Source organism: Salvelinus alpinus, chromosome 6 (genome assembly GCF_045679555.1).
Source record: "Salvelinus alpinus chromosome 6, SLU_Salpinus.1, whole genome shotgun sequence".
Classification (NCBI taxonomy): Eukaryota; Metazoa; Chordata; class Actinopteri; order Salmoniformes; family Salmonidae; genus Salvelinus; species Salvelinus alpinus.
This window is the reverse complement of record NC_092091.1, coordinates 10020223-10043868: the sequence shown is the minus strand read 5'-3', so window position 1 is coordinate 10043868 and position 23646 is coordinate 10020223. Positions and strand designations below refer to the sequence as shown.

The following is a 23646-nucleotide window of genomic DNA, read 5'->3' as shown; positions in this document are numbered from 1 at the left end:
TATCTTTCACCACACCCAGGTAAAAGTCGCCCCCACACCCAGCTAACTCAAAGTTTAATAAAGTGTTTCTCAGTCTATGTCCAACCTTTTGTTAGTTCTTGGAGGTTTGTTAATGAAATACCTTTAATGCAGGGAAACAATGCGTTTTACCTAATTTCTATCAGCATGTTAAATGTGCAACCGGATGGAGAAAAAAACACCTCTAGACCACCTTTACTCCACACACAGAGACACATACAAAGCTCTCCCTCGCCCTCCATTTGGCAAATCGGACCATAAATATATCCTCCTGATTACATGCAAAAACTAAAGCAGGAAGTACCAGTGACTCAGTCTATAAAAAAACAGATGCTAAGCTACAGGACTGTTTTGCTAGCACAGACTGGAATATGTTCCAGGATTCTTCTGATGGCATTGAGGAGTACACCACATCTGTCACTGGCTTCATCAATAAGTGCATTGATGACGTCGTCCCGAAAAGTGACTGTACGTACATACCCTAACCAGAAGCCATTGATTACAGGCAACATCCGCACTGAGCTAAAGGGTAGAGCTGCTGCTTTCAAGGAGCAGGACTCTAACCGGGAAGCTTATAAGAATGGATGACAAAGGAACACCTATGTGAGAATGCTGTTCATTGAGTACAGCTCAGCGTTCAACACCATAGTGCCCTCAAAGCTCATCAATAAGCTAAGGACCATGGGACTAAACACCTTCCTCTGCAACTGGATCCTGGACTTCCTAACAGGCAACCCCAGGTGGTAAGGGTAGGCAACAGCACGTCTGGTACACTGATCCTCAACACAGGGACCCCTCAGAGGTGCGTGCTCAGTCCCCTCCTGTACTCCCTGTTCACTCATGACTGCATGGCCAGGCACGACTAACACCATAATTAAGTTTGCCGATGACAACAGTGGTAGGCCTGATCACCAACAACGACGAGACAGGATATAGGGAGGAGGTCAGAGACCTGGTCGTGTGGTGCCAGGACAACAACCTCTCCCTCAACGTGATCAAGACAAAGGAGATGATTGTGGACTACAGGAAAAGGAGGACGGAGCACGCCCCCATTCTCATCGACGGGTGGTGCAGGTTGAGAGCTTCAAGTTCCTTGGTGTCCACATCACCAACAAACTAACATGGTCCAAACACACCAAGAGAGTTGTGAAGAGGGCACGACAAAACCTATTCCCCCTCAGGAGACTGAAAATATTTGGCATGGGTCCTCAGATCCTCAAAAAAGTTCTACAGCTGCACCATCGAGAGCATCCTGACTGGTTGCATCACTGCCTGGTATGGCAACTGCTAATCATTTTTTATCTTCATCTGTATTTACTGATACTTACAGTTGCTAGCTAGCTTACTTTGGTTCACATTAGCTATTAGCTGTGTACAAGCCCAGGGGATTGTTTGAAAGAGAAACTCACATCTACTATGAGAGTGTACAGTCGTGGCCAAAAGTTATGAGAATGACACAAATAATAATTTTCACAAAGTCTGCTGCCTCAGTGTGTATGGTGGAAATTTGCATATACTCCAGAATGTTATGAAATGTGATCAGATGAATTGCAATTAATTGCAAAGTCCCTCTTTGCCATGCAAATTAACTGAATCACCAAAAAAACATTTCCACTGCATTTCAGCCCTGCCACAAAAGGACCAGCTGACATGTCACTGATTCCCTCGTCGTGTTGACGAGGGCAAGGCTGGTGATCACTCTGTCATGCTTATTGAGTTCGAATAACAGACTGGAAGCTTCAAAAGGAGGGTGGTGCTTGGAATCATTGTTCTTCCTCTGACAATGGTCACCTGCAAGGAAACACTTGCCGTTATCATTGCTTTGCACAAAAAAGGGCTTCACAGGCAAGGATATTGCTGCCAGTAAGATTGCACCTAAATCAACCATTTATCTGATCTTCAAGAACTTCAAGGAGAGCGGTTCAATTGTTGTGAAGAAGGCTTCAGGGCACCCAAGAAAGTCCAGCAAGTGCCAGGACCGTCTCCTAAAGTTGATTCAGCAGCCGGATTGGGGCACCATCAGTACAGAGCTTGCTCAGGAATGGCAGCAGGCAGGTGTGAGTGCATCTGCACGCACAGTGAGGCGAAGACTTTTGGAGGATGGCCTGGTGTCAAGAAGGGCAGCCAAGAAGCCACTTCTCTCCAGGAAAAACATCAGGGACAGACTATATTCTGCAAAAAGTACAGGGATTGGACTGCTGAGGACTGGGGTAAAGTAATTTTCTCTGATGAATCCCCTTTCTGATTGTTTGGGGCATCCGGAAAAAGCTTGTCTGGAGAAGACAAGGTGAACGCTACCATCAGTCCTGTGTCATGCCAACAGTAAAGCATCCTGAGACCATTCATGTGAGGGTTGCTTCTCAGCCAAGGGAGTGGACTCACTCACAATTTTGCCTAAGAACACAGCCATGAATAAAGAATGGTACCAACACATCCTCCGAGAGCAACTTCTCCCAACCATCCAGGAACAGTTTGGTGACGAACAATGCATTTTCTAGCACAATGGAGCACCTTGCCATTAGGCAAAAGTGATAACTAAGTGGCTTGGGGAACAAAACATCGATATTTTGGGTCCATGGCCAGGAAACTCCCCAGACCTTAATCCCATTGAAAACCTGTGGTCAATCCTCAAGAGGCGTGTGGACAAACAAAAACGCACAGATTCTGACAAACTCCAAGCATTGATTATGCAAGAATGGGCTGCCATCAGTCAGGATGTGGCCCAGAAGTTAATTGACAGCCTGCCAGGGTGAATTGCAGAGGTCTTGAAAAAGAAGGGTCAACACTGCAAATATTGACTCTTTGCATCAACTTCATGTAATTGTCAATAAAAGCCTTTGACACTTATGAAATGCTTGTAATTATACTTCAGTATTCCATAGTAACATCTGACAAAAATATCTAAAGACACTGAAGAGCAAACTGTGAAAATTAATATTCGTGTAAATTTTCAAAACTTCTGGCCACGACTGTACTCCCTTATTTCTGCTAATCATCACCTGTTATGAAATGACAATGCCTTGCTAGCTGACTGACTTCTCCACTGTCGAAGCACTGTTACCTGAAGCATTCTATCCTGTTCTGAAAGAACTCCCTGCGTTTACCATCATGCTGCGGATGTTTGGTCAGGACGTGTCATTATATTAACTTGTTCGCTTTGACTCATTACTAAGCACTTCTCCGCACATAACACATTGTGGGCGCCCCGTGTTATTTCTCAAAGTTTTATGAAACCAAGAGAGAGAAACTCATTGCTGTATTTACGTTTCATGATGATTGAGCTCAGTCAGAACTGTGGCTAGCTTGAGTCAATTTGATGACAGCGGTGAGTGATGGCGAGTGGGAATGGCAAGTCAGTAGCTGACAGCGCATCATCTGCTGCTGAACGACAGCGGTGCAGCGTGTGTCGCGGAGGGATCTTCAAGAAAACGGCAGAAAAAAAAGATCCGGTAAACCGCGAAACACACGGGCATCTCCCACTCCCACAGCTGCCAAACTGTTGCTAAGCAGAGACTGTTGCTAAGCAGAGACTGTTGCTAAGCAGAGACTGTTGCTAAGCAGAGAGCGCACTGAACAGTGAGCACAGTTGCACTTGGCCAAATCAATTCCAGTAATCAATGAAATAGTTATACATTTACTCTGAAACGTTGCGGACCACCATTAACAGGTCCGCGACCCACACTTTAAGAAAGGCTGCTCTAATTAAATGGATACCCAGACTACCTGCACTACTCAGTTACCTCGACTAACCGGTGCCTCCGCACATTGACTTTGTTATCAACCTACCGGGCTGTTTAAAAACAGTACAGGTACAAGATGATCCACATGTATCGATCACATTTGTACTCATACTGTAGAACTGTGCTCTAAAGCTGTATCCGTACCCATTAGATGCAGTGACCACAATATAGTGGATATATCAAGGAAAGCCAAAGTTCCAACAGCTGGGCCTAAAATAGTGTATAAGAGATCATACAAAAGATTTTGCTGTGACTCTTACGTGGATGATGTTAAAAATATTTGTTGGTCTGATGTGATTAATGAGGAGCATCCAGACACTGCACTTATTGTATTTATGAAATTGCTTCTTCCAATTATTGATACACATGCACCTGTTAACAGTTCTAACAGTCAGTTTCTTAAGGCTCCATGGATTGATGAGGAATTGAAAAACTGTATGGTTCAAAGAGATGGGGCAAAAGGAGTGGCTAATAAGTCTGGCTGCACATCTGACTGGCTGACTTACTGCAAATTGAGGAATTTTGTGACTATTCTTTTTGTTGAGTTTAAACTTTATTATGAAGCTAAGATCAATGATATAAAGAATGGGGAAAAAATTGAGTACTTTAAATGAAAATATGGGCAGAAAGACAAATTCAACACCATCTTTCATCGAATCAGATGGCTTATTCATCACAAAACCATTTGATGTTGCCAATTATTTTAATGATTATTTCATTGGCAAAGTGGGCAAACTTAGGCAGGAAATACCCACGACAAACAGTGAGCAATTATATTCATGTATAAAAAAACAATGAAAGAAAAGCCATGCAAGCTTGAATTTTGTCACGTTTGTGTGGGAGATGTTGAAAAATAATTGTTCACGATCAATAATGACAAACCTCCTGGCATTGACAACTTAGATGGAAAGCTAATGAGGATGGTAGCTGCCTCTATAGCCACTCCTATCTGTCATATCTTTAATCTGAGCCTAGAGGAAAGTCTTTGTCCTCAGGCCTGGAGGGAAGCCAAAGTAATTCCACTACCCAAGAGTGGTAAAGTGGCCTTTACTGGTTCTAACAGCAGACCTATACGCTTGCTGCCAGCTCTTAGCAAACTGTTGGAAAGAATTGTGTTTGACCAAATACAATGCTATTTCTCTGTAAACGAATTAACAACAGACTTTCAGCATGCTTACAGAGAAGGGCACTCAACATGTACTACACTGACACAAATGACTGATGATTGGTTGAAAGACATTGATAATAAGAAGATTGTGGGAGCTGTACTGTTAGATTTCAGTGAGCCTTTGATATTATGGACCATAACCGGTTGTTAAAAAAACTTGTGTTATGGCTTGTCAACCTCTGCCATATCGTAGATTCAGAGCTATCTATCCAATAGAACTCAAAGGGTTTTCTTTAATGGAAGCTTCTCTAATATTAAACATGTAAAGTGTGGTGTACCGCAGGGCAGCTCTCTAGGCCCTCTACTCTTTTCTATTTTTACCAATGACCTGCCACTGGCATTAAACAAAGCATGTGTCCATGTATGCTGATGATTCAACCATATACGCATCGCAACCACATCTAGTGAAGTCATTGAAACCCTAAACAAAGAGTTGCAGTCTGTTTTGGAACGGGTGGCCAGTAATAAACTGGTCCTGAACATCACTAAAACTAAGAGTATTGTATTTGGTACAAATCATTCCTTAAGTACTAGACCTCAGCTGATTCTGGTAATAAATGGTGTGGGTGTTGAACAAGTTGAGGAGACTAAATTACTTGGCGTTTGCTTAGATTGTAAACTGTCATGGTCAAAACATATAGATTCAATGGTTGCAAAGATGGGAAGAGGTCTAGCCGTAATAAAGAGATGCTCCATTTTTTTGACACCACTCCAAAAAGCAAGTTCTGCAGGCTCTAGTTTTGTCTAATCTTGATTATTGTCCAGTCATGTGGTCCAGTGCTGCAAGGAAAGACCTAGTTAAGCTGCAGCTGGCCCAGAACAGAGCTGCACATTTTGCTCTTAATTATAATCAGAGGGCTAATATTAATACTATGCATGCCAGTCTCTCTTGGCTATGAGTTGAGGAGAGACTGACTGTATCACTTCATTTTATAAGAAACATTAATGTGTTGAAAATCCCAAATTATTTGCATAGTCAACTTACACACACACGTATCCCACCAGACATGCCACCAGGGGTCTTTTCAGTCCCCAAATCCAGAACAAATTCAAGAAAACGTACAGTATTATACATAGCACTTATTGCATGGAACTCCTATCTCATATTGCTCAAATAAACAGCAAACCTGGTTTCAAAAAACAGATAAAGCATCACCTCGCGGCACAACGACTCTGCCCTATTGGACCTAGATAGTTTGTGTATGTATTGATATGTAGACTACGTGTGCCTTTTTAAAAATCAAATCAATCAAATGTATTTATAAAGCCTTTCTTACATCAGCTGATATCTCAAAGAGCTGTACAGAAACCCAGCCTAAAACCCCAAACAATGCAGGTGTAGAAGCACGGTGGCTAGGAAAAACTCCCTAGAAAGGCCAGAACCTAAGAAGAAACCTAGAGAGGAACCAGGCTATGAGGTGTGGCCAGTCCTCTTCTGGCTGTGCCGGGTGGAGATTATAACAGAACATGGCCAAGATGTATGTATGTAGATCTGTCCTTGAGCTGTTCTTGTCTAATTATGTTCTGTATAATGTTTCATGTTTTGTGTGGACCCCAGGAAGAGTAGCTGCTGGCTAATGGGGATCCTAATTAAAATATCAAATACCGGTACCCCCTGCATATAGCCTCGCTATTGTTATTTTACTGCTGCTCTTTAATTATTTGTTACTTTACATTTCTTATTTTTTTTAGGTATTTTTCTTAACTGCATTGTTGATTCAGGGCTTGTAGGTAAGCATTTCACTGTAAGATCTACACCTGTTGTGTTCGGCGCATGTGACAAATACAATTTGATTTGATTGCCACCCCAACCCCCCCCAAAAAAATGTATTTGGTGTCATATTCATCCACAAATACTAGTCTCCCACTTTATGGCCTATCACATCTCACTCTGAACCAGCTGTTTCCAGTAGTTCCCATTCATTCAACAGTGTCTTGGACAGAGGCCAAGGCTACTTAGCTCTGCCAAGAACCCTTCTGTGTGGAGAGTGTGGAGGGTACCCTCCCAAACGGCACCCTATTCCCTATATAGTGCACTACTTTTGACCAGAGTCCATGTAGAAAGTAGTACACTATATAAGGTATAGGGTGACATTTGGGACGTAACCAAGAAGAAGTCACACCAGCCGAAAGGAGAAGGTGGGAAAACCCCTGGAGCGTCCGGGCTGAATAAACTCCCCTCCTGTTGGGCTAGTGGCCAGGAAGACACGATGACAAAGAAGAAAGTGGGAGAATAACCTCCTCTCCCCTTCCTGTTAGGCTAGCTGCCGGGAGAATACAGTTCTCTGTGCTCTCTGCCTGACCTCTACATGTGAAGAAACAGGAAGCAGAAGCAGTGCAGGCTGTCTGTCTGTGTGCTACAAGCAATGCCAAAGTCATGAGTTCATGTCCAATAAGGATCACACCCCTACTAAAAAATGCATTAATCTCAGTGTGCTGGCCAGCTATTCCATTTATGTTAACAGCTCGTCAAGAGAATATAAAAATGTAGGCTCTATGCAATCACTCTAGTCTACCAAGTCATTTTGGATAAAAACACAGTTTTGCTAAAGTGGGACATTGTATGTTACTATATTATTTTAGCAGCAGTAGCAGAGATGGCCGTGTGCCAGTGTTCAGTCCTTGACTCTCAGTGTGAGTGGGTCAACAGAGAGCAAGGAGGGATGGAAACAAAACAACAGAAGAAGAAGAAAAAGATGGCCCTTCCTCCTCCCCTCACTGTGAAGCATTATACAAGTTTCATATGGAGCCAGTCATTAAAAGTGACTGCATACCACTTTGCAGTAGGCAAACAGTAGATAATAGCCTGTTTTTACATAGAACTGCTGTGATCAATGGAGAGGGAAAACACACAAAAAAACTCTGTGAACACTTTTGTAACATGGTAAATTCATGTGTGGATTCAATATTATGTCTGCTGCTGGGCTGTTTGCTGCACATGGGACACCTAATGCTAATTTCTCAGTAAAGCATACACACCACCAGTGTCTTCCTACAGTTTAGGCTACCCAGTCCCCGTAGAGACCCAGTCCCCGTAGAGACCCAGTCGCCGTAGAGACCCAGTCCCCGTAGAGACCCAGTCCCCGTAGAGACCCAGTCGCCGTAGAGACCCAGTCCCCGTAGAGACCCAGTCCCCGTAGAGACCCAGTCCCCGTAGAGACCCAGTCGCCGTAGAGACCCAGTCCCCGTAGAGACCCAGTCCCCGTAGAGACCCATTCCCCGTAGAGACCCAGTCGCCGTAGAGACCCAGTCGCCGTAGAGACCCATTCCCCGTAGAGACCCAGTCCCCGTAGAGACCCAGTCCCCGTAGAGACCCAGTCGCCGTAGAGACCCAGTCCCCATAGAGACCCATTCCAATGTTCTTCAAGTGGAAGTAGATCACACTCCTGGCTTTTGGAATGTAAAATCTTACCACAAAACATTTATAGAGTGTAAGGGGTTGAATGAAGGGTGGAATACAACTTACTTGTTTGTATGGTCCATCATCAAAGCTCCAATCTCCAAATCCATTGGATGATGTGAAGGGATGTTGTTCTGTGGTAGACTGCTCCTTCTCCTCAGACTCTTGCTTTAGATTCATAGGAAGGGAAGCGGCGCTGTGTTGAGCAGCCGCTGACGGAGAGGTTGAATACAGAGGAAAAGAAGATAAGGAACTATCCTGTTGGAGTGGAGACATCTTCGTCATGTGGCCACCATCATCATCCTCACTGTTCTCTTCTTCATATGCCATCCTTTCTTCTTCCTCATCTTCTTCCTCTGACCCTTCACCTCCCAGTTCCTCTTCTCCATTCTCCCTATGCACAACACGTTGAGTGTTGCTGTTACTACCACCAGCCTCGGCCTGTTGCTGACCCATCTGAGGGGTCCTTCCTGTCCCGGTTCCTTCCCCCCGTTTGCCCAGGAAGGCAGAGTCCAGGGGGACTCCAGTGTTCCGGGTCGCAGTTACGTGTTTAATGAACATCATTTGAGCCTGGCGGAGGTGTTTCTCCTGCCGGTCCATCTCCAGCTTGGCCTCCTGTTGTCTCTGGAGCTGCTCCATCACAGCCTCTAGTCTGACACCAACAGGGCTACCCAGACCTAGACCCCCCCCAGCCTCCTGCGATAGGTTGGGCTGTAGGGAGACGAAAGGAACGAAATGTAGAGAGTAAATATATTGTAAACAGATATCTTATTTTTCCCCCACAGATGTAAGGAAGTAAAAATATTGTACAAAAAAAGATACATTATGGAATTTATAGACTAGAGATAAACAATGTCCACACAGATACATTGTAGAGGCCATCATTTTAAATAACAATTTGTTGTTAACTGACTTGCCTAGTTAAATGTTCAATTAAAAAATATATATATATAATAATTAAGATTTTCCCCAAAGATAGAATATCTTATTTGTATAGTTATGTAGTGTATGGCTGGGTGTTACAGGGGTGTAAGCTTTTTCTATATGTGGGGTTCTGGGTAGCCAGCAGATCCAACCTGCTTGGTTACAGCTGCACCAGGGTCGGACAGCATTCCTGTGTATATTAAGACAGGGTTTCCCAAACTCGTCCCTGCCCCCCTGAGTGCACATTTTGGTGTTTGCCCAAGCACTACACAGACAATTCAAAGAATCAAAGCTTGATGATGAGTTGGTTATTTGAATCAGCTGTGTAGTGCTAGAGCAAAATAAATAAAGAATAGCACAATATGTGTCTCTGAAGATGTTCCTCAATCCAAGGATGAGAAATGCATTGTCACACCGTAAAGATTAAACTGCTAGCTTAAGTATAGCACATTTGGAATAATGGGCCAATTCAGATTCCAATGCATTTCTCATCCCTGGATTGAGGTACATTTTCCTAGCCATATCTCACAATGGCTACTCAATGTCTTAATGTACACAGGAATGCTGTCTGCCCCTAGTGCAGCCAGTAAGCAAGCAGGACGGCTCTGCTGGCTAGGGTTCTGCTGCTTCAACCACTCCACTTCAGAATTTTACCTACACAATGTATGGCCAGCTGTTAACATATAGGTCTATAAGTTAACCTGAAAGAAAATGGCGGCAGTGGAAGAGTCAACACCGTTTCTATAATTGACTTTTCTTTTCAGCATGTTCCAAGTTATTTAAAAACCGTGCAAGGGGAGGCATGTTTTCTTTGATAAACAGGGGAAGTTACCTACCACACGGTATTATGCCCAATAAGACATCAAAAGGGAAAATATGATTAATTTAATATTATTTATTAAACCAAATTGGTTAGATAAAATAGGCCCCTATCGAAATGACCGTTAGTACAGTCCCCAATTATGTTTTTTTAATGTTTATAAATAGGATGCACTGGCACGTGGATGGCTCAAACAAACTTATTGTTGAGAAAAATACATCTCACGCCTGGTCTAAATTACATTTAAACAATGCCAACAGATTAATTTACAATTATGATTGATCTACAAAGTGTTATAAGGTGAATAGAAAACATGTCGTCGAATGTTTATTTCACGAGATTCCATCGACAACAATGTATCAATCTACAACTTTCCAAAAGGTGATCTCTTCTGCTCCGTGGTGATGGTAAAGCAAACATGACGTGTACAACAGTCGCCTAGTTTTCCAAAGTAGTGCCTCAATCATGTTTAAACACGTATAGGAATAAGGTAAACAATTCGCCGACCAGGTAACAAAATGTCGTCCCATCATGGTTTATAAAATATTAGTTTCAAAAGTGTAAAACTACATATCACTTTCACGATTGTTGCCCAATTTGTTATAGTATCTAACTAAATGGGGCACGGTGCCAAAGGAAACCGTCAGTCAGCAGCGGACTGACTCGATCGAAACTCACCATTTGCGATTTCGAGTTTTCCATCCTCCCCTCAGCTTCCCAATTTAACCTTCTTTTCCACCCGTTCTCTCGCCTACGTAAATCAATTTATATGCCAATATAGTTTATTATGATAAACTTTCGGTTGAAATCCATATAATGCCTGTAACGGTTGTGATAGGAAGATTGGCGAGGAGGCCAGTGTAGGGTAAATGCCGGGCCTCACCTCCCTGACCGCAGCCTGAACATAAAAAAACCCACCCTAGTCTTGATTGTCTTTGCCTGTATAGGTTAGTAGTCTACTACACCCCCACAGTAACAAGAGAAGGCCCGCCCTACTTGAAAAGTGGTGCCTCTTCGTTTGCAACATTATGGTGTTGGTCAATTCTTACCACAGTGCTCCTCACACAGCAAAGTGAAATACTTTTCACTATGAATAGTATTTATAGAATAAATGACGCAACTGTAGCCTGCTATGTGAAGCTGTTTTTCATAGCATAGTTTATATCCAACTAACCAACAACAATACATGTATCTATGGGTGATCAACGTATTTTGCACGTGTAGCAGGGTTAGTTGCGTTCCCACTTGACTCTGCAGAAATATGTATTCAATGTTTATGTATTCCTATTGGTTGGTTGGATTTACATATCAAAAAGGTGTTATGCCATTGGTCATGCTTGCAGATTAGGGGAGATCGCGAACATAAATTCTTCCCCGTCTGATATTGACATGCATGCAGTCGGTCACGTTCTGAAATACTGTATTATATTCTCATATTTACAATGTGTATGAATTCACTATGTACATGTCCTGATGTTTATATGTATGGTACCTGTTAGGTGTTGGGGGCGTCCTGAGATGTGCTTTTTGTATGTTATTGCTGTAAGAGCGAGTTAGCTTAGCATGCTGTAATTGTAATGGTCACATTAGCTCCCTGTTAATTCAGTTATTTCCATGCCAACAGACTAATCTACAACCATCAACATACTGTTGCCCCGCTCATCTAACGTGCTACTTACTTCCTTGTGTATATCATCAGAAGAAACACCAATCAACTGGGCCCACTGGCTAGACAGTCATTTCTTTAAAAACAATGCTAGGAAGTACGATCACATTTTACACTGGTGCAGAGACCAGACAGCGGTTATCAATGTCTTTGCATTGCATATTTCTATACCATCAAACTATAACCATACCATGTTTATGCAATAACCCTTTGAATAATTGTGTATATGCCTACAATCCATATCTAGATCTGTTCTTTGGCCATGTTGATGTAGTCTCCCCCATTTTATAATGGAGGCCATCCATGCGCTTCAGCGTGATGAGCGCATATAAAGGTCATGGTTTATACAGAATATAGTTTATGTCAAATTGAAGTCGAACGTGGATTTTCTTTGGTGCATTTTAGATAAACGCTTTTCCTAACGTTAACTTAATTATCCTAACCGGCTATAAAAAAGTGCATTATGGTAAATTCTGACAAACTATACTCTAGTCAAAACCGCAAATAAAAATCTGTTACAGTACTTATCAAAGTCAGGACTCGATTCTGCTCCCTGGTGGCATAGACATACTATAACATGACGGACTGCATCACCAGTTGCTATAGTCACGGTAGAGCAGTGCAAGAGTATTTCGTTTAGTAGTAGGCTTATACGTTCTCCGGTGCTATAGTGCTACTCGAATGCAATATAAGGAATTAAAACATTGTAAAGCAAATCATTCAAGGTCAGGATGTACGGAGGATCTCAGAGACCATGGACAGAGGAAGAAGCGAAGTGAGCGGTTTCTCTGCCCAAAATGTATCCACGAAAATAAACCCCAAAGCAGTGGTGGAAAAAGTACTCAGTAGTCATACCGGAGTAAAAGTCAAGATATCTTAATAGAAAATGACTCAAGTAAAAGGCACGCAGTAAAATACTACTTGAGTAAAAGTATTTGGTTTTAAAAATACTTAAGTATAAAAAGTAAATGGAATTGCTAAAATGTTTGTTTTTATTTTAATCTGCATTGTTGGTTAAGGGCTTGTAAGTAAGCATTTCACTGTAAGGTTGTCACCTGTTGTATTTGGCGCATGTTACAAATACAAATTGATAAAAGTATAAATCATTTCAACTTCCTTATATATTAAGCAAACCAGACAGCACACATTTGTTATGTTATTTTTATTGACGAATAGCCAAGGGCACACGCCAACACTCAGACATAATTTACAAAAGAAGCATTTGTGTTTAGAGTCCGTCAGATCAGATGCAGTAGAGATGACCAGGGGTGTTCTCTTGATAAGTGTGAGAATAGGACCATTTTCCTGTTAAAATGTAACGAGTACTTTTGGGTGTCACGGAAAATGTATGGAGTAAAAGCACATTATTTTGTTTAGGAATGTAGTGAAGTAAAAGTTGCCAAATATATCAATATTAAAGTAGAAATACTTAAACATAAACTACTTCAGTAGTACTTTACAACACTGCCCAGAAGTGAGGAGTTTTGTATGGAGGTCAATGAGCATCTTATTTGGTAAACAAAAAAAATTTAATTGCTCATTTGCTACTTGAGGTTTATTTGATTTAATAGATGTTTGAAATGGTTAGGTTATACATGCACTGAGTGGCTGCCCATGCTGTCACAGATGCTATAACACCGATACAAATGAGTCCTCTATCCATCTCTATGGCTCGGTCACCTTTTGGCAACATACCCAAAAACTAACTTAGAGTTGTCATCAGCCTGTTGTCAGAGAGACTAAAATCACAGATAATGCGTTTTAGCATGGACATTGCCGGAGGGCTTCTACCATTTTAAAGTAGTCAACTGGGTGGCGATTCCTGAGTTGAGCACAGTCAGACAATGATGAAAATGGACTACTTTGAAATGGCTAGAATGGTCCTTGCAAATGGGTCCTAGACTTCCTGACAGACCTCACCCACCCCCTCAACGGTCAATTACAGTAACGGCCTACCAGGGAAGAGTGGGTTAAACTGCCTTGTTCAGGGGCAGAATTACAGATTTTTACCTTGTCAGCTCGGGGATTCGCTGCAGCAACCTTGCGGTTACTGGCCCAAAGCTCTTACCACTTGGCTACCTGCCGCCCCAGCAGACGTGAGGCATTTTGGTTAAATTGTGACTGATCTACAAATAATTAATAGTTCTTTATGACGCAAGGCAATCTGTAGTTCAGTCAATCGGCAATCACATAGGGCGGAGCACAATTGGCCCAGCATCGTCCGGGTTAGGGTTTGGCCGGTGTAGGCCATCTTTGTAAATAAGAATTTGTTCTTAACAAATTTGACACATAAAGCACAATTTGACACATGAAGCACATTTGACACATAAAAAAAAAAAAAAAAAGATTTTTTTCCCTTTATTAGGTTCATCAATATTTTACAAGCAAAAGAACTTAATAAAGGCCCAAATTAAATAATCACACATTATACGAGGCAAAGACGAAGTACAAGGTTCCCAGAGAGTCCCAGAGAGACAACAGCAGCCCAGAGAGTCCCAGAGACAACAGCAGCCCAGAGAAAACTAGGGAGGGAAAAATGATTTCAGTTAGAGAACAGGTGTAAGCAATATTGCTGCATTTCCACTAGGCCTATCTAAGGGTAATATACAAGATGGAGCCATCACCTATCCAATCCTCTAAGATCTATACAACTGCCTAGGGCGTCACTCATTTAGTCTTTAACTAGGTCCGAAGGGCCGCACTGAAAATTGGTTATATTTATTTGCTGTCAATTTGCCCAAAGATACTCCTTCACCCATTGGTTTTCGATTGTTTTATGCTCTGACTATCTAGCTTTCATTTCAGTGATTATCAGCAAGCTGGACACAGTAAAAATAATAATTATAATTTCTACACCAGTTTCAATTCGGTTTTAGTTATTTTAAAGCATATTGAGTTTGTTCCCCCCCCCCCCAATACAAATATTATTTAAAATTACAAACAAAACGTGTGGCGATTAGACCCTCCACAGGCTGAATCGGGCTGTATGTTTGACATCCCTGGCCTAGGCCTGTAGGGGTTCATTTGGCATTCAGGGTATAAAGACTGTAATAAACTGGGTGGTTCGAATGCTGATTGGCTGACAGCCGGTATATCAGACTGTATGACAAAACATTTATTTTTATTGCTCTAATTACGTTGTTAACCAGTTTATAATAGCAATAAGGCACCTCAGGGCTTTGCGGTACCACACCCCCTCGGCCCTTATTACCACACCCTCGGCCCTTATTGCTTAGACAGTGCATGTCCATTGGATACCTACCGATCTATACTTAGTCCATGCCAAGCTCTTCAGGTGTAGAGATACCAAGCTCATCTAGTGTTGGTCGCAGCTCCTGAATTAAGTATGGGTAGATGTTTTTGTGGGGGCCAGATTTGTCCTGGGGAAAGAACATAAACCAACTGCTTTGAGAAAAATGTCAGGGACGATGTGTAGCAAAACATGATATATAAAAAGAGGTGCTGCAGCTTTTATGTTTTGCTTATTTCTGAGCAGAATGATTACAAAAATATATATATAAAATTGGGAGTTTGTAATATACCTCATGTCCAGAGGAAAAATACAGAATAGGGGATAGACTAGTGACTAGGCCACTCAAAGGGGTCATGCTGAAACAATGCCATTCAACACGTGTTCTTGTAGCACTGATCGTTATCATTTTAAAGGTTCAGAGGAGCATCCTCCAACTCACCTTGACAGCCTCCAGGATACGCATGGCACTAGCCAGGTCATCTAACCTGCGGCAGGCTCGGAGGGCTGCTTCCAGGATCTTAGGCTCAGGCACCAGGTCGTATCCTATCAGCGTGTTCATCCCTGGACAAACAACGTCAGGTTAGTTACCACAGGATGATAGAAGAGGTCTACTTTTAACAACAGTTGCTTATTCAAAACTAATGACGGCAAGTCACTTGGTCTGTGAGACTCCAAAAGGATAGAGTTGTTCACTCAAATCATTCCTTTAAAAATGTTTTGCTCATCTAGGGCGCTGGTTCTGCCATACTACCATTACCCCCGGGGAAGACTCAGGGCAGAGGAAAATATGATTGGGGTTCAGTAACCAGAACAGGTTGAGCATAGAGCTGGCATGGTGACCATCTGACCGCCACATCGGCAGTCACAAGTCATGACCGTTGAGTCATGGCAACTAGGCTTCTTCAAAATGCTCGGATGTCGCTGATGGTCATTCACAGCCTACAAAAACGTGCTGATGGCCTGGTACTCAGTGCTCTAATGTCCCTCTTATCTCTGACATCAAATGCTAATGAAATTAAAAATTAAAAAAGAGCCCTGGCATTGAGTTGGAGCGTAATAGGAGCACCTGTTCAGTGAGAGCCAGCTCCTCATTGCTGGTTGATGCATGGATTTAAAATAACTTTCTATTAAAAGCCATGTTGTACAGTTTTTCTATAGGCTACGCAACTGAGAGAGAAAGTTGATGGGCCATATTAAAAAGATCACATCAGCGTTCTATCGGCTAGGCCCATCTATTTATTTCGCAACTTAGCTAATATTAATGAATTAATATTAATATCGCGTCGCTTCACGACAAGAGTAGCGTTCCTGGCTGGCATGAAAATGAACTGCAGGAAGAGAGTCCTCTATTCAAGTGCATACCTGTATTTTAGAAAAATGTTCCAGCCCGAGAATAAATCACTTTATTCCCAGGTAACCCAGGATTTCCCGCCAAAACCGGAAGTGTCATTCAAAAGTATATAAATACGTCTGGATTTGATTAGAAATTTGATCGAAAATTCAAGCCTGATGCTCCCGGAGCCTAACGAGCCATACATGAAATACATTTTAGGAGTACTATATTAAAAAAATACATTTAATAATGAGCCCAAAGGATTGCGGCGTTATCCAATACATATGATAAAGGCTACTGCACATTACGCACGAGTGAAAAACATTAAAGCCCATAGATGGAGCTAGCTATATGTTCTCTTGGGTAAATCAATGAAACTATCTCCAGTAGGCTAATCTTTGAGTGAACTGTATTACTGTACTGTATTATACAGAGTTGGAATCATTTAAACCATGATAAAGCCAGTAGAAGCTAGCGAATTTGATTTTAATTTTGAAATATAATAGGGCCCATTTGTATAATTAGTAGGCTGACATGTATGCACTGTGCATTCGGAAAGTATTCAGACCCCTTGACTTTTTACCCACATTGTTACGTTACAGCCTTATTCTAAAATAAATTACATGTATTTCCCCCCCCCTCTGTCTACACACAATACCCCCTAAATGACAAATCGAAAACAGGTTTAGAAATGTTTGCCCATTTATAAAAACTAAACAGAAATACTTAAATTTACTTAAGTATTCAGACCCTTTGCTATGTGACTTGAAATTGAGCTCAGGTGCATCCTGTTTCAATTGATCATCCTTGAGATATTTCTACAACTTGGGAGTCCACCTGCGGTAAATTCAATTGATTAGACAATTTGGAAAGGCACACACCGGTCTATATAAGGTCCCACAGTTGACAGTGCATGTCAAGAGCATAAACCAACCCATGAGGTCGAAGGAATTGTCCGTAGAGCTCCGAGACAGGATTGTGTCGAGGCACAGATCTGGGGAAGTGTACCAACATTTCTGCAGCATTGAAGGTCCAAGAACACAATGACCTCCATAATTCTTAAATGGAAGTTTGGAACCACCAAGACTCTTCCTAAAGCTGGCCGCCCGGCCAAACTGAGCAATCTGGGGAAAAGGGCCTCGGTCAGGGAGGTGACCAAGAACCCAATGGTCACTCTGACAGAGCTCCAGAGTTCCTATGCGGAGATGGGAGAACCTTCCAGAAGGACAACCATCTCTGCAACACTCCACCAATCAGACCTTTATGTTAGAGTGGCCAGACGGAAGCCACTCCTCAGTAAAAGACACGACAGCCCACTTGGAATTCGCCAAAAGACACCTAAAGGACTCTGATCATGAAACAAGATTCTCTGGTCTGACGAAACCAAGATTAAATCTTTGGTCTGAATGGCAAGCGTCACGCCTGGAAGAAACCTGACACCATCCCTACGATGAAGCATGTTGGAGGCAGCATCATGCTGTAGGGATGTTTTTCAGCGGCAGCGACTGGAAGACTAGTGCAGGATCGAGGGAAAGATTAATGGAGCAAGGTGCAGAGAGATCCTTGATGAAAACCTTCTCCAGAGCACTCAGGACCTCAGACTGGGGCGAAGGTTGGGACATGTCTCTGTCCTTGAGTGGCCCAGCCAGAGCCTGGACTTGAACCCGATCAAACATCTCTGGAGACCTGAAAACAGCTGTGCAGCGAAGCTCCCCATCCATCTTGACAGAACTTGAGAGGATCTGCAGAGAAGAAATGGGGAAAAACTCCAAATACAGGTGTGCCAAGCATGTAGTGTTATACCCAAGAAGACTCCAGGCTGTAATCGCTGCTTCAACAAAGTCCTGAGTAAAGGGTCTGAATACTTATGTAAATGTAATACACATTTTTATATTGTTAATAAATTTGCAAAAATTTCTAAAAACCATTAAAAAAAAAAGATAATTCACCACATTCGTAGGTTATGTAAATACCAAATTAAAATGGAGAATAGTCTGATGGTGAGAATAACATCAAGTCCTTGTCACATTGTGAATGACAGACTGATTGTGTGTAGCCTGACCAATTAACTGAGCAGAGGTCATGCCTTTCATGCAACTTTTTTCAAAACATATTTAGTTGCATCATGCAGCCTAAGAATGTATTAGAAACCAAAACATATAGCTTAAGGTTCGTATCACAACTAAAGTTGCATAAAAAATAAAATAATTAAAAACTCTAAAGTAAAGCATATAGGAGGACCTGTTTCAAATAATAATTTTGTTAACCGTTCAACTCCTCCGGAAATCATTTGGTGAAAATACATGTTCTGTTTTATTTCAGCCACGTTCAATTGTATTATTCTTACTTTAAAATAATCATAAGCAAATCTTGTCTGCTAAATGAACTAGTGTAGCCTACAGCCATATGGCATAACCAGATCAGGGCACAACATACGGACGACTCAGAATACGGTATTCTCTTCTTCTGAAATAGACATTTTCACAATGCGTTTCTTGAGACCTTTCTTTAGTATGTCGGTCTGTAATAAAGCCATTTTGTGGGGGAAAAACTCCCTCTGATTGGCTGAGCCTGGCTCCCCAGTGGGTGGGCCCATGCACTCCCAGGCTACGCCCCTGCCCAGTCATGTGAAATCCATACATTAGGGCCTAATTAATTTATTTCAATTGACTGAACCTTATATGAACTGTAATTAAGACAAATATTTTATATTGGTGCATTTATATTTTTGTTCAGTATGAATTGATTTATTAGACTTTCAATTGTAGATGTTCCAAAGGTCCGCACCAGTGGCTCGTAGGCTATGCGTGAAGATGCTAAACATGCTTTGTTAATTAACGGTCAATTACCATGAGACCGGCAGTTATTTGCATGACAGTTACCGGCTGACAAAATGTCATGACTGCCACAACCCTAGTTGAGAACTACTGATATCTAGTCAACTGTAAATCTCTCTCCATCTACATACTCTCTTCCAAGTAAATCAATGCAACTGTGCACTATGGTTCTCGTCATAATCGTAGGGCTGACCATGTGATTTCCTCGTCACTCACCTTTCCTCAGCTCCCATGCATCAATATCTGCCTTGTTAAAATAGGTTACCCAGCGGGCATCAAACTCCTCGTCCGATTCCAGCTTCCCACCATGGGAGTAACACCTCTGTGCCAGGGGAGCTGCAGGAAAAGATACATGGATTATTAAACAAAATGTCATCAGCACCTCAGTCTTATACCACCATGGATTTTGGGAGTCAGCCCCGCCCCCCTTTTCTTTGGGGAATAGAGAGCCTATAGTCTGACTAGAGCATCGCCTCAGACTCTAGTCAGGGCCACAGACCACTTTCATTGCCACAGATATTCAGATGCCAGTTCAAAACATGGGAGGGGCTGAGTATCCATAGCAACAACATTTGGGCTGCTCAGCTACTCGCTGTTGATTATCTATGCATAGTCACTTTACGCCTACCTACATGTACAAATGACCTCAACTTAACTGTACCCCCGCGCATAAACTCGGTACCCCCTGTATATAGCCTCATTATTGTTATTTTATTGTGTTACTTTTGTTTATTTGGTAAATAATTTCTTTACTCTATTTCTTGAACTACATTATTGGTTAAGGGCTTGTAAGTAAGCATTTCACAGTAAGGTCTACACCGTTTGTAATTTGGCGCATATGAAAAATAACATTTATTTATTTAACTACTCTAAACTCCGATAAAAAGCGAACATTTTGTGAAATAATTTGTCTTATATTTGATGAGGTTGAAGCACTTCTGACACCATGTTATGACTTTACTGCACAGCAAGCAGAGCACTCAGCTTCAAAATGATCCATTTAGTGATAACCGAGCTCTGCCCGTACCCTAGTTATTGATGGGGGAAAAAACAGGCCCTACCCAGCCCTAACCTGATGTATAAGGTCAGGGGTTGGGTAGCAGAGCCATCCCTAATCAAGTGTATTTGGCTACATCTACTAGGGCTGTAGATGTAAATAAGTAAAAACTGACATTCCCCCCCCCCCATCAATTGGTATTTTGACCAATCACATCAGATCTTTCTGCAAGCTGATCTGATTGGTGAAAAGACCAATTAGTGAAAAAGATCAGAATAGCGCTGCTTGTGTAAATGCAGCCCCAGAGTACTTGGAAAGGTTGTGGAGTCCAGTTGGATTGTCGCCAGTGTACTTGCATGACCTAGCTAGATGGCAGTCATGGCACCACTACCGCTTAAATTGTTCACAGTCCAACAGGGCATTCAGGGTGAGGGAATGGAAGCCAGGTTTGACGGCACAGTAAATTATAGCCCGACGACTGACTAAATTCTTCCGCTGCTCTGTCGTTCGCTACATACTTCAGCCTGAGACTGCCATCATTTTTAGTCATTTGGGGTGACGAGGGGTGTTGTACAAAGTAATCAGCATTTGGATCTTCTAACCAATCAGAGTATCAAAGCCAATTACAAAACATTTTTTTTAACGCTGCTTTACCCACCTGTGAGCTGGGTCTGGTCCAACCAATCCGACAGTCCCAAATGTGTGAGCTTTCAGTGAAGGGTCAGGGAGGTACCCAAACTCATTGTGGAGAATATACTAACGTCCGCGTTTGTCCGTAGCAAGGAGTCTGGGTAGCCAGGCAAAGTAAGTTATGCTTTCTAAGAACCAAATATGTTCCAATATAGGTTGAGAAAATATAGCTAACAAGTTATGCCAGTAATGGCATTTGCTATGGCTGGAGCTATGCAATGCACTGGAGCACCTCGCTCTAGAAAACCCTTCTTAATTTAACAATAGGGGTTTCAGTGGTTTGCGTCGACCACGGTTGGTGAACTAAAATTCCGACGCTGTGTTAACGTTTTAAAGTCAATAATCGTCACTTGATAAATGGTTTTCAAACCATATACTGATATGCCCCTTACCTTTCATATAAGCGGGAAATAGTCTTAAACACTTACTGTAGCAGCTTTGCACATATCCATAAACTGTGTGTGCCTCCAGTTGAAGTGAACGACACTTCCTCCCCAGTTACGCATAAGGCGTCTGCATGCTTCCCAGCCGAAACAGTTCGTACTTATGACATCGTTTGTTTGTTTTGGACTTCGGTAAGTTTTTTTTTTCGGCTGTTCGGGCACAAATGATATTGAGGAAAACGGAAGTACGGAGCCGAAGTCTACACCCCTTCATCGGTGATTGGTCAACAGTAGGGATTCTTCAATAAAGTATTTTTGTTATTCAACGAGAGACTACTAGTTCATGACCATTTTCTCATTGAGAAATACTGCACCAAACATCTTAGCTGTAAAATTGTGCAATTAAGATATCTGCAAAAACAAATGGACCGATCAGACTATAGAGGAAGTGAATACTGGCTTCAAATTTCAAAATGGACAAACAGTACTATTGCCGAAGGTATTTTAAGGGAGTCATATACACGGTTAACTAAATTCGGCTAGGCACCAGCCACACTGAAGCCTTCACACCGGTGTTTGGAGCATGCTAGCTAATTAAGCAAAGGTGGCCGCCCATGTTCAGAACGAGCTTCAGGGATCTTAAAATACCCCTGGCCATAATATACCATCGTCAATAGGCACCAAAGCAGTGAGCGGTTTAATGGATTATGCAGCATGCACTATTAACCAGCAGTTCTGAGCAGTAGTTACCTACTAGTTAGCCGAGCTGGTATGCTAGCTAGTTGCTGCCTTGTTAGTACTAGCTAATGTTAGTCCTTGGTTTAAAAGCACAATCTAGCATTTAGAGTTGCCCATTCCAGTCTATATGTAAACGTAAGCTAGTTAACGAGAACCTTTACCTAGTTAGACATGGCTGGCAAGCCATCTGCTATCCAATGCTAATTCGCTACCTAGCATTAGACACATACAAGCCATGGTTATGGCATTAGCTGGTTAACTTGTTAGCTAGTTACAGGCCTAAGCCTCACCTCAAGTAGTCGGTCATTGCAAGGACATATTTTTTTTAAACACTTGAATATTACTACGCGCTTTTAAAACATTACATTTGTTTTAAGGATTAAAGTGATATAGCTCAGCTAACACGTCTACCACTTGTAGTTCACCGAAAACTTGTATTTTGTAGTTATCCATCCGCAACTGATTGTGCTAGTAACAACATGCTAACGTTAGCTAGACAGCCAATAACGACTGCCGACAGTGATTTCCGCATGAATGTACCAAATTTCGAAATTAGGTGATAACACAATAATACCTGTACGTCCGAGCTGTGGCCGTGTCAAACTCCGGGCACCGGACACTGAAAGTCGGACGGTGGCTCGAAACATGATGCAGGGACAGTCAGCTAACGTTACGGACAAGCAAATATTGATGGGATCAGACTTTGACTCAAGGATGTTAGCTAGTAGCTCAATACCAAGCTCCCACGGCGCATGCGCAAGGCTATAAAAGTAACTCTCTCCACTCACATTTAATACATAGTGCCTTCAGGAAGTATTCACGCTCCTTGACTTTTTAAAATTATTTTTTCCCCCAACATTGGTTGTGTTACAGTCCAAATTTAAAGATTGATCAATTGATATTGTGCCACTGATCTACACAATAACCCACAATGTCAAATGGGAATTTTGTTTTGACGTTTTTACAAATTAAAATGATTAAAAAGCTGAAAATGTTGAGTCAATAACTACTTGTAAGGAAGCGGACCGAGAGTAGCCAAGGGAGGTGATAGAATGAGGACCCATCATTGTACAAAAACAATACTTGCATTTATTAGAGATGCTGAATTTCAGGATACATGGCTTGTCTCACACAGTTGTCCATAGCAGCAACAGTCAGAAGAAAAAAAATGACAGATGACTGAGTCTAAAGCTGCAGCTAAAGCTAGGCCTAAATACTAAACAGCATAACTTGGGATTACCCTTTATCCAGTTCTAAACAAAGCCTAACTCTCCCCTTACTGGGACTAAGGAGAGTCTACAAGATGACTGAGTCTAAAGCGCAGCCCCTCAATTGGGTTCCTGCTGCAGCTAAAACTAGGCCTAAATGCTAAACAGCGTAACTAGGGATTACCCTTTATCCAGTTCTAAACAAAGCCTAACTCTCCCCTTACTGGGACTAAGGAGAGTCTACAAGAACAGCCTAAAGCATGGCTGTCCAACCCACTTCCTGGAGATCTACAGTCCTGTGAGTTTTCAGTCCAACCCTAATTTAAAACACACCTGATTCTACTAATTAGCTGCTCAACAAGACCTTAACTAGCTGAATCAGATACGCTAAATTAGGGTTGGACTGAAAACCTAAAAGACAGGAATAAGGTTGGGCATCCCTGGCCTAAGGCAACTGCCTGTACATACAAG

At 42.1% G+C, this 23646-nt stretch overlaps 2 protein-coding genes across 2 annotated transcripts in view; both read right to left on the bottom strand.

Moving 5' to 3' along the window:
- Positions 1 to 11056, bottom strand: part of LOC139578119 (AT-rich interactive domain-containing protein 3B-like) — a 35730-nt gene extending 24674 nt beyond the window's left edge. Inside the window, exons 1-2 of the mRNA XM_071405357.1 lie at positions 10749 to 11056; positions 8393 to 9037 (exon numbers count right to left, since the gene is read on the bottom strand). Of these exons, the coding sequence (XP_071261458.1) occupies positions 8393 to 9037; positions 10749 to 10772 (669 nt within the window). The 5' untranslated portion in view covers positions 10773 to 11056. The remainder of the gene's footprint in view (positions 1 to 8392; positions 9038 to 10748) is intronic.
- A 1825-nt stretch (positions 11057 to 12881) lies between these two features.
- LOC139578120 (cytochrome c oxidase subunit 5A, mitochondrial-like) lies at positions 12882 to 23029 on the bottom strand. The gene is made up of 5 exons (XM_071405358.1): positions 22542 to 23029; positions 19376 to 19495; positions 15429 to 15550; positions 14999 to 15116; positions 12882 to 14258 (listed from the first exon to the last, which is right to left on the bottom strand). The coding sequence occupies exons 1-4, from the start codon at positions 22612 to 22614 to the stop codon at positions 15009 to 15011; spliced, it is 423 nt and encodes a 140-aa protein (XP_071261459.1). The 5' UTR covers positions 22615 to 23029; the 3' UTR covers positions 12882 to 14258; positions 14999 to 15008.
- Positions 23030 to 23646: the final 617 nt, after the last annotated feature.

Coding starts and splice junctions, on each gene's coding strand:
- LOC139578120 (XM_071405358.1), bottom strand. CDS start 22,614: ATGTTTCGAGCCACCGTCCGACTTTCAGTGTCCGGTGCCCGGAGTTTG. Junction 19,496..22,541: donor GCCACAGCTCGGACGTACAG/GTATTATTGTGT, acceptor CTTTTCCTGCAG/CTCCCCTGGCACAGAGGTGT. Junction 15,551..19,375: donor TGCATGGGAGCTGAGGAAAG/GTGAGTGACGAG, acceptor TTGTTTGTCCAG/GGATGAACACGCTGATAGGA.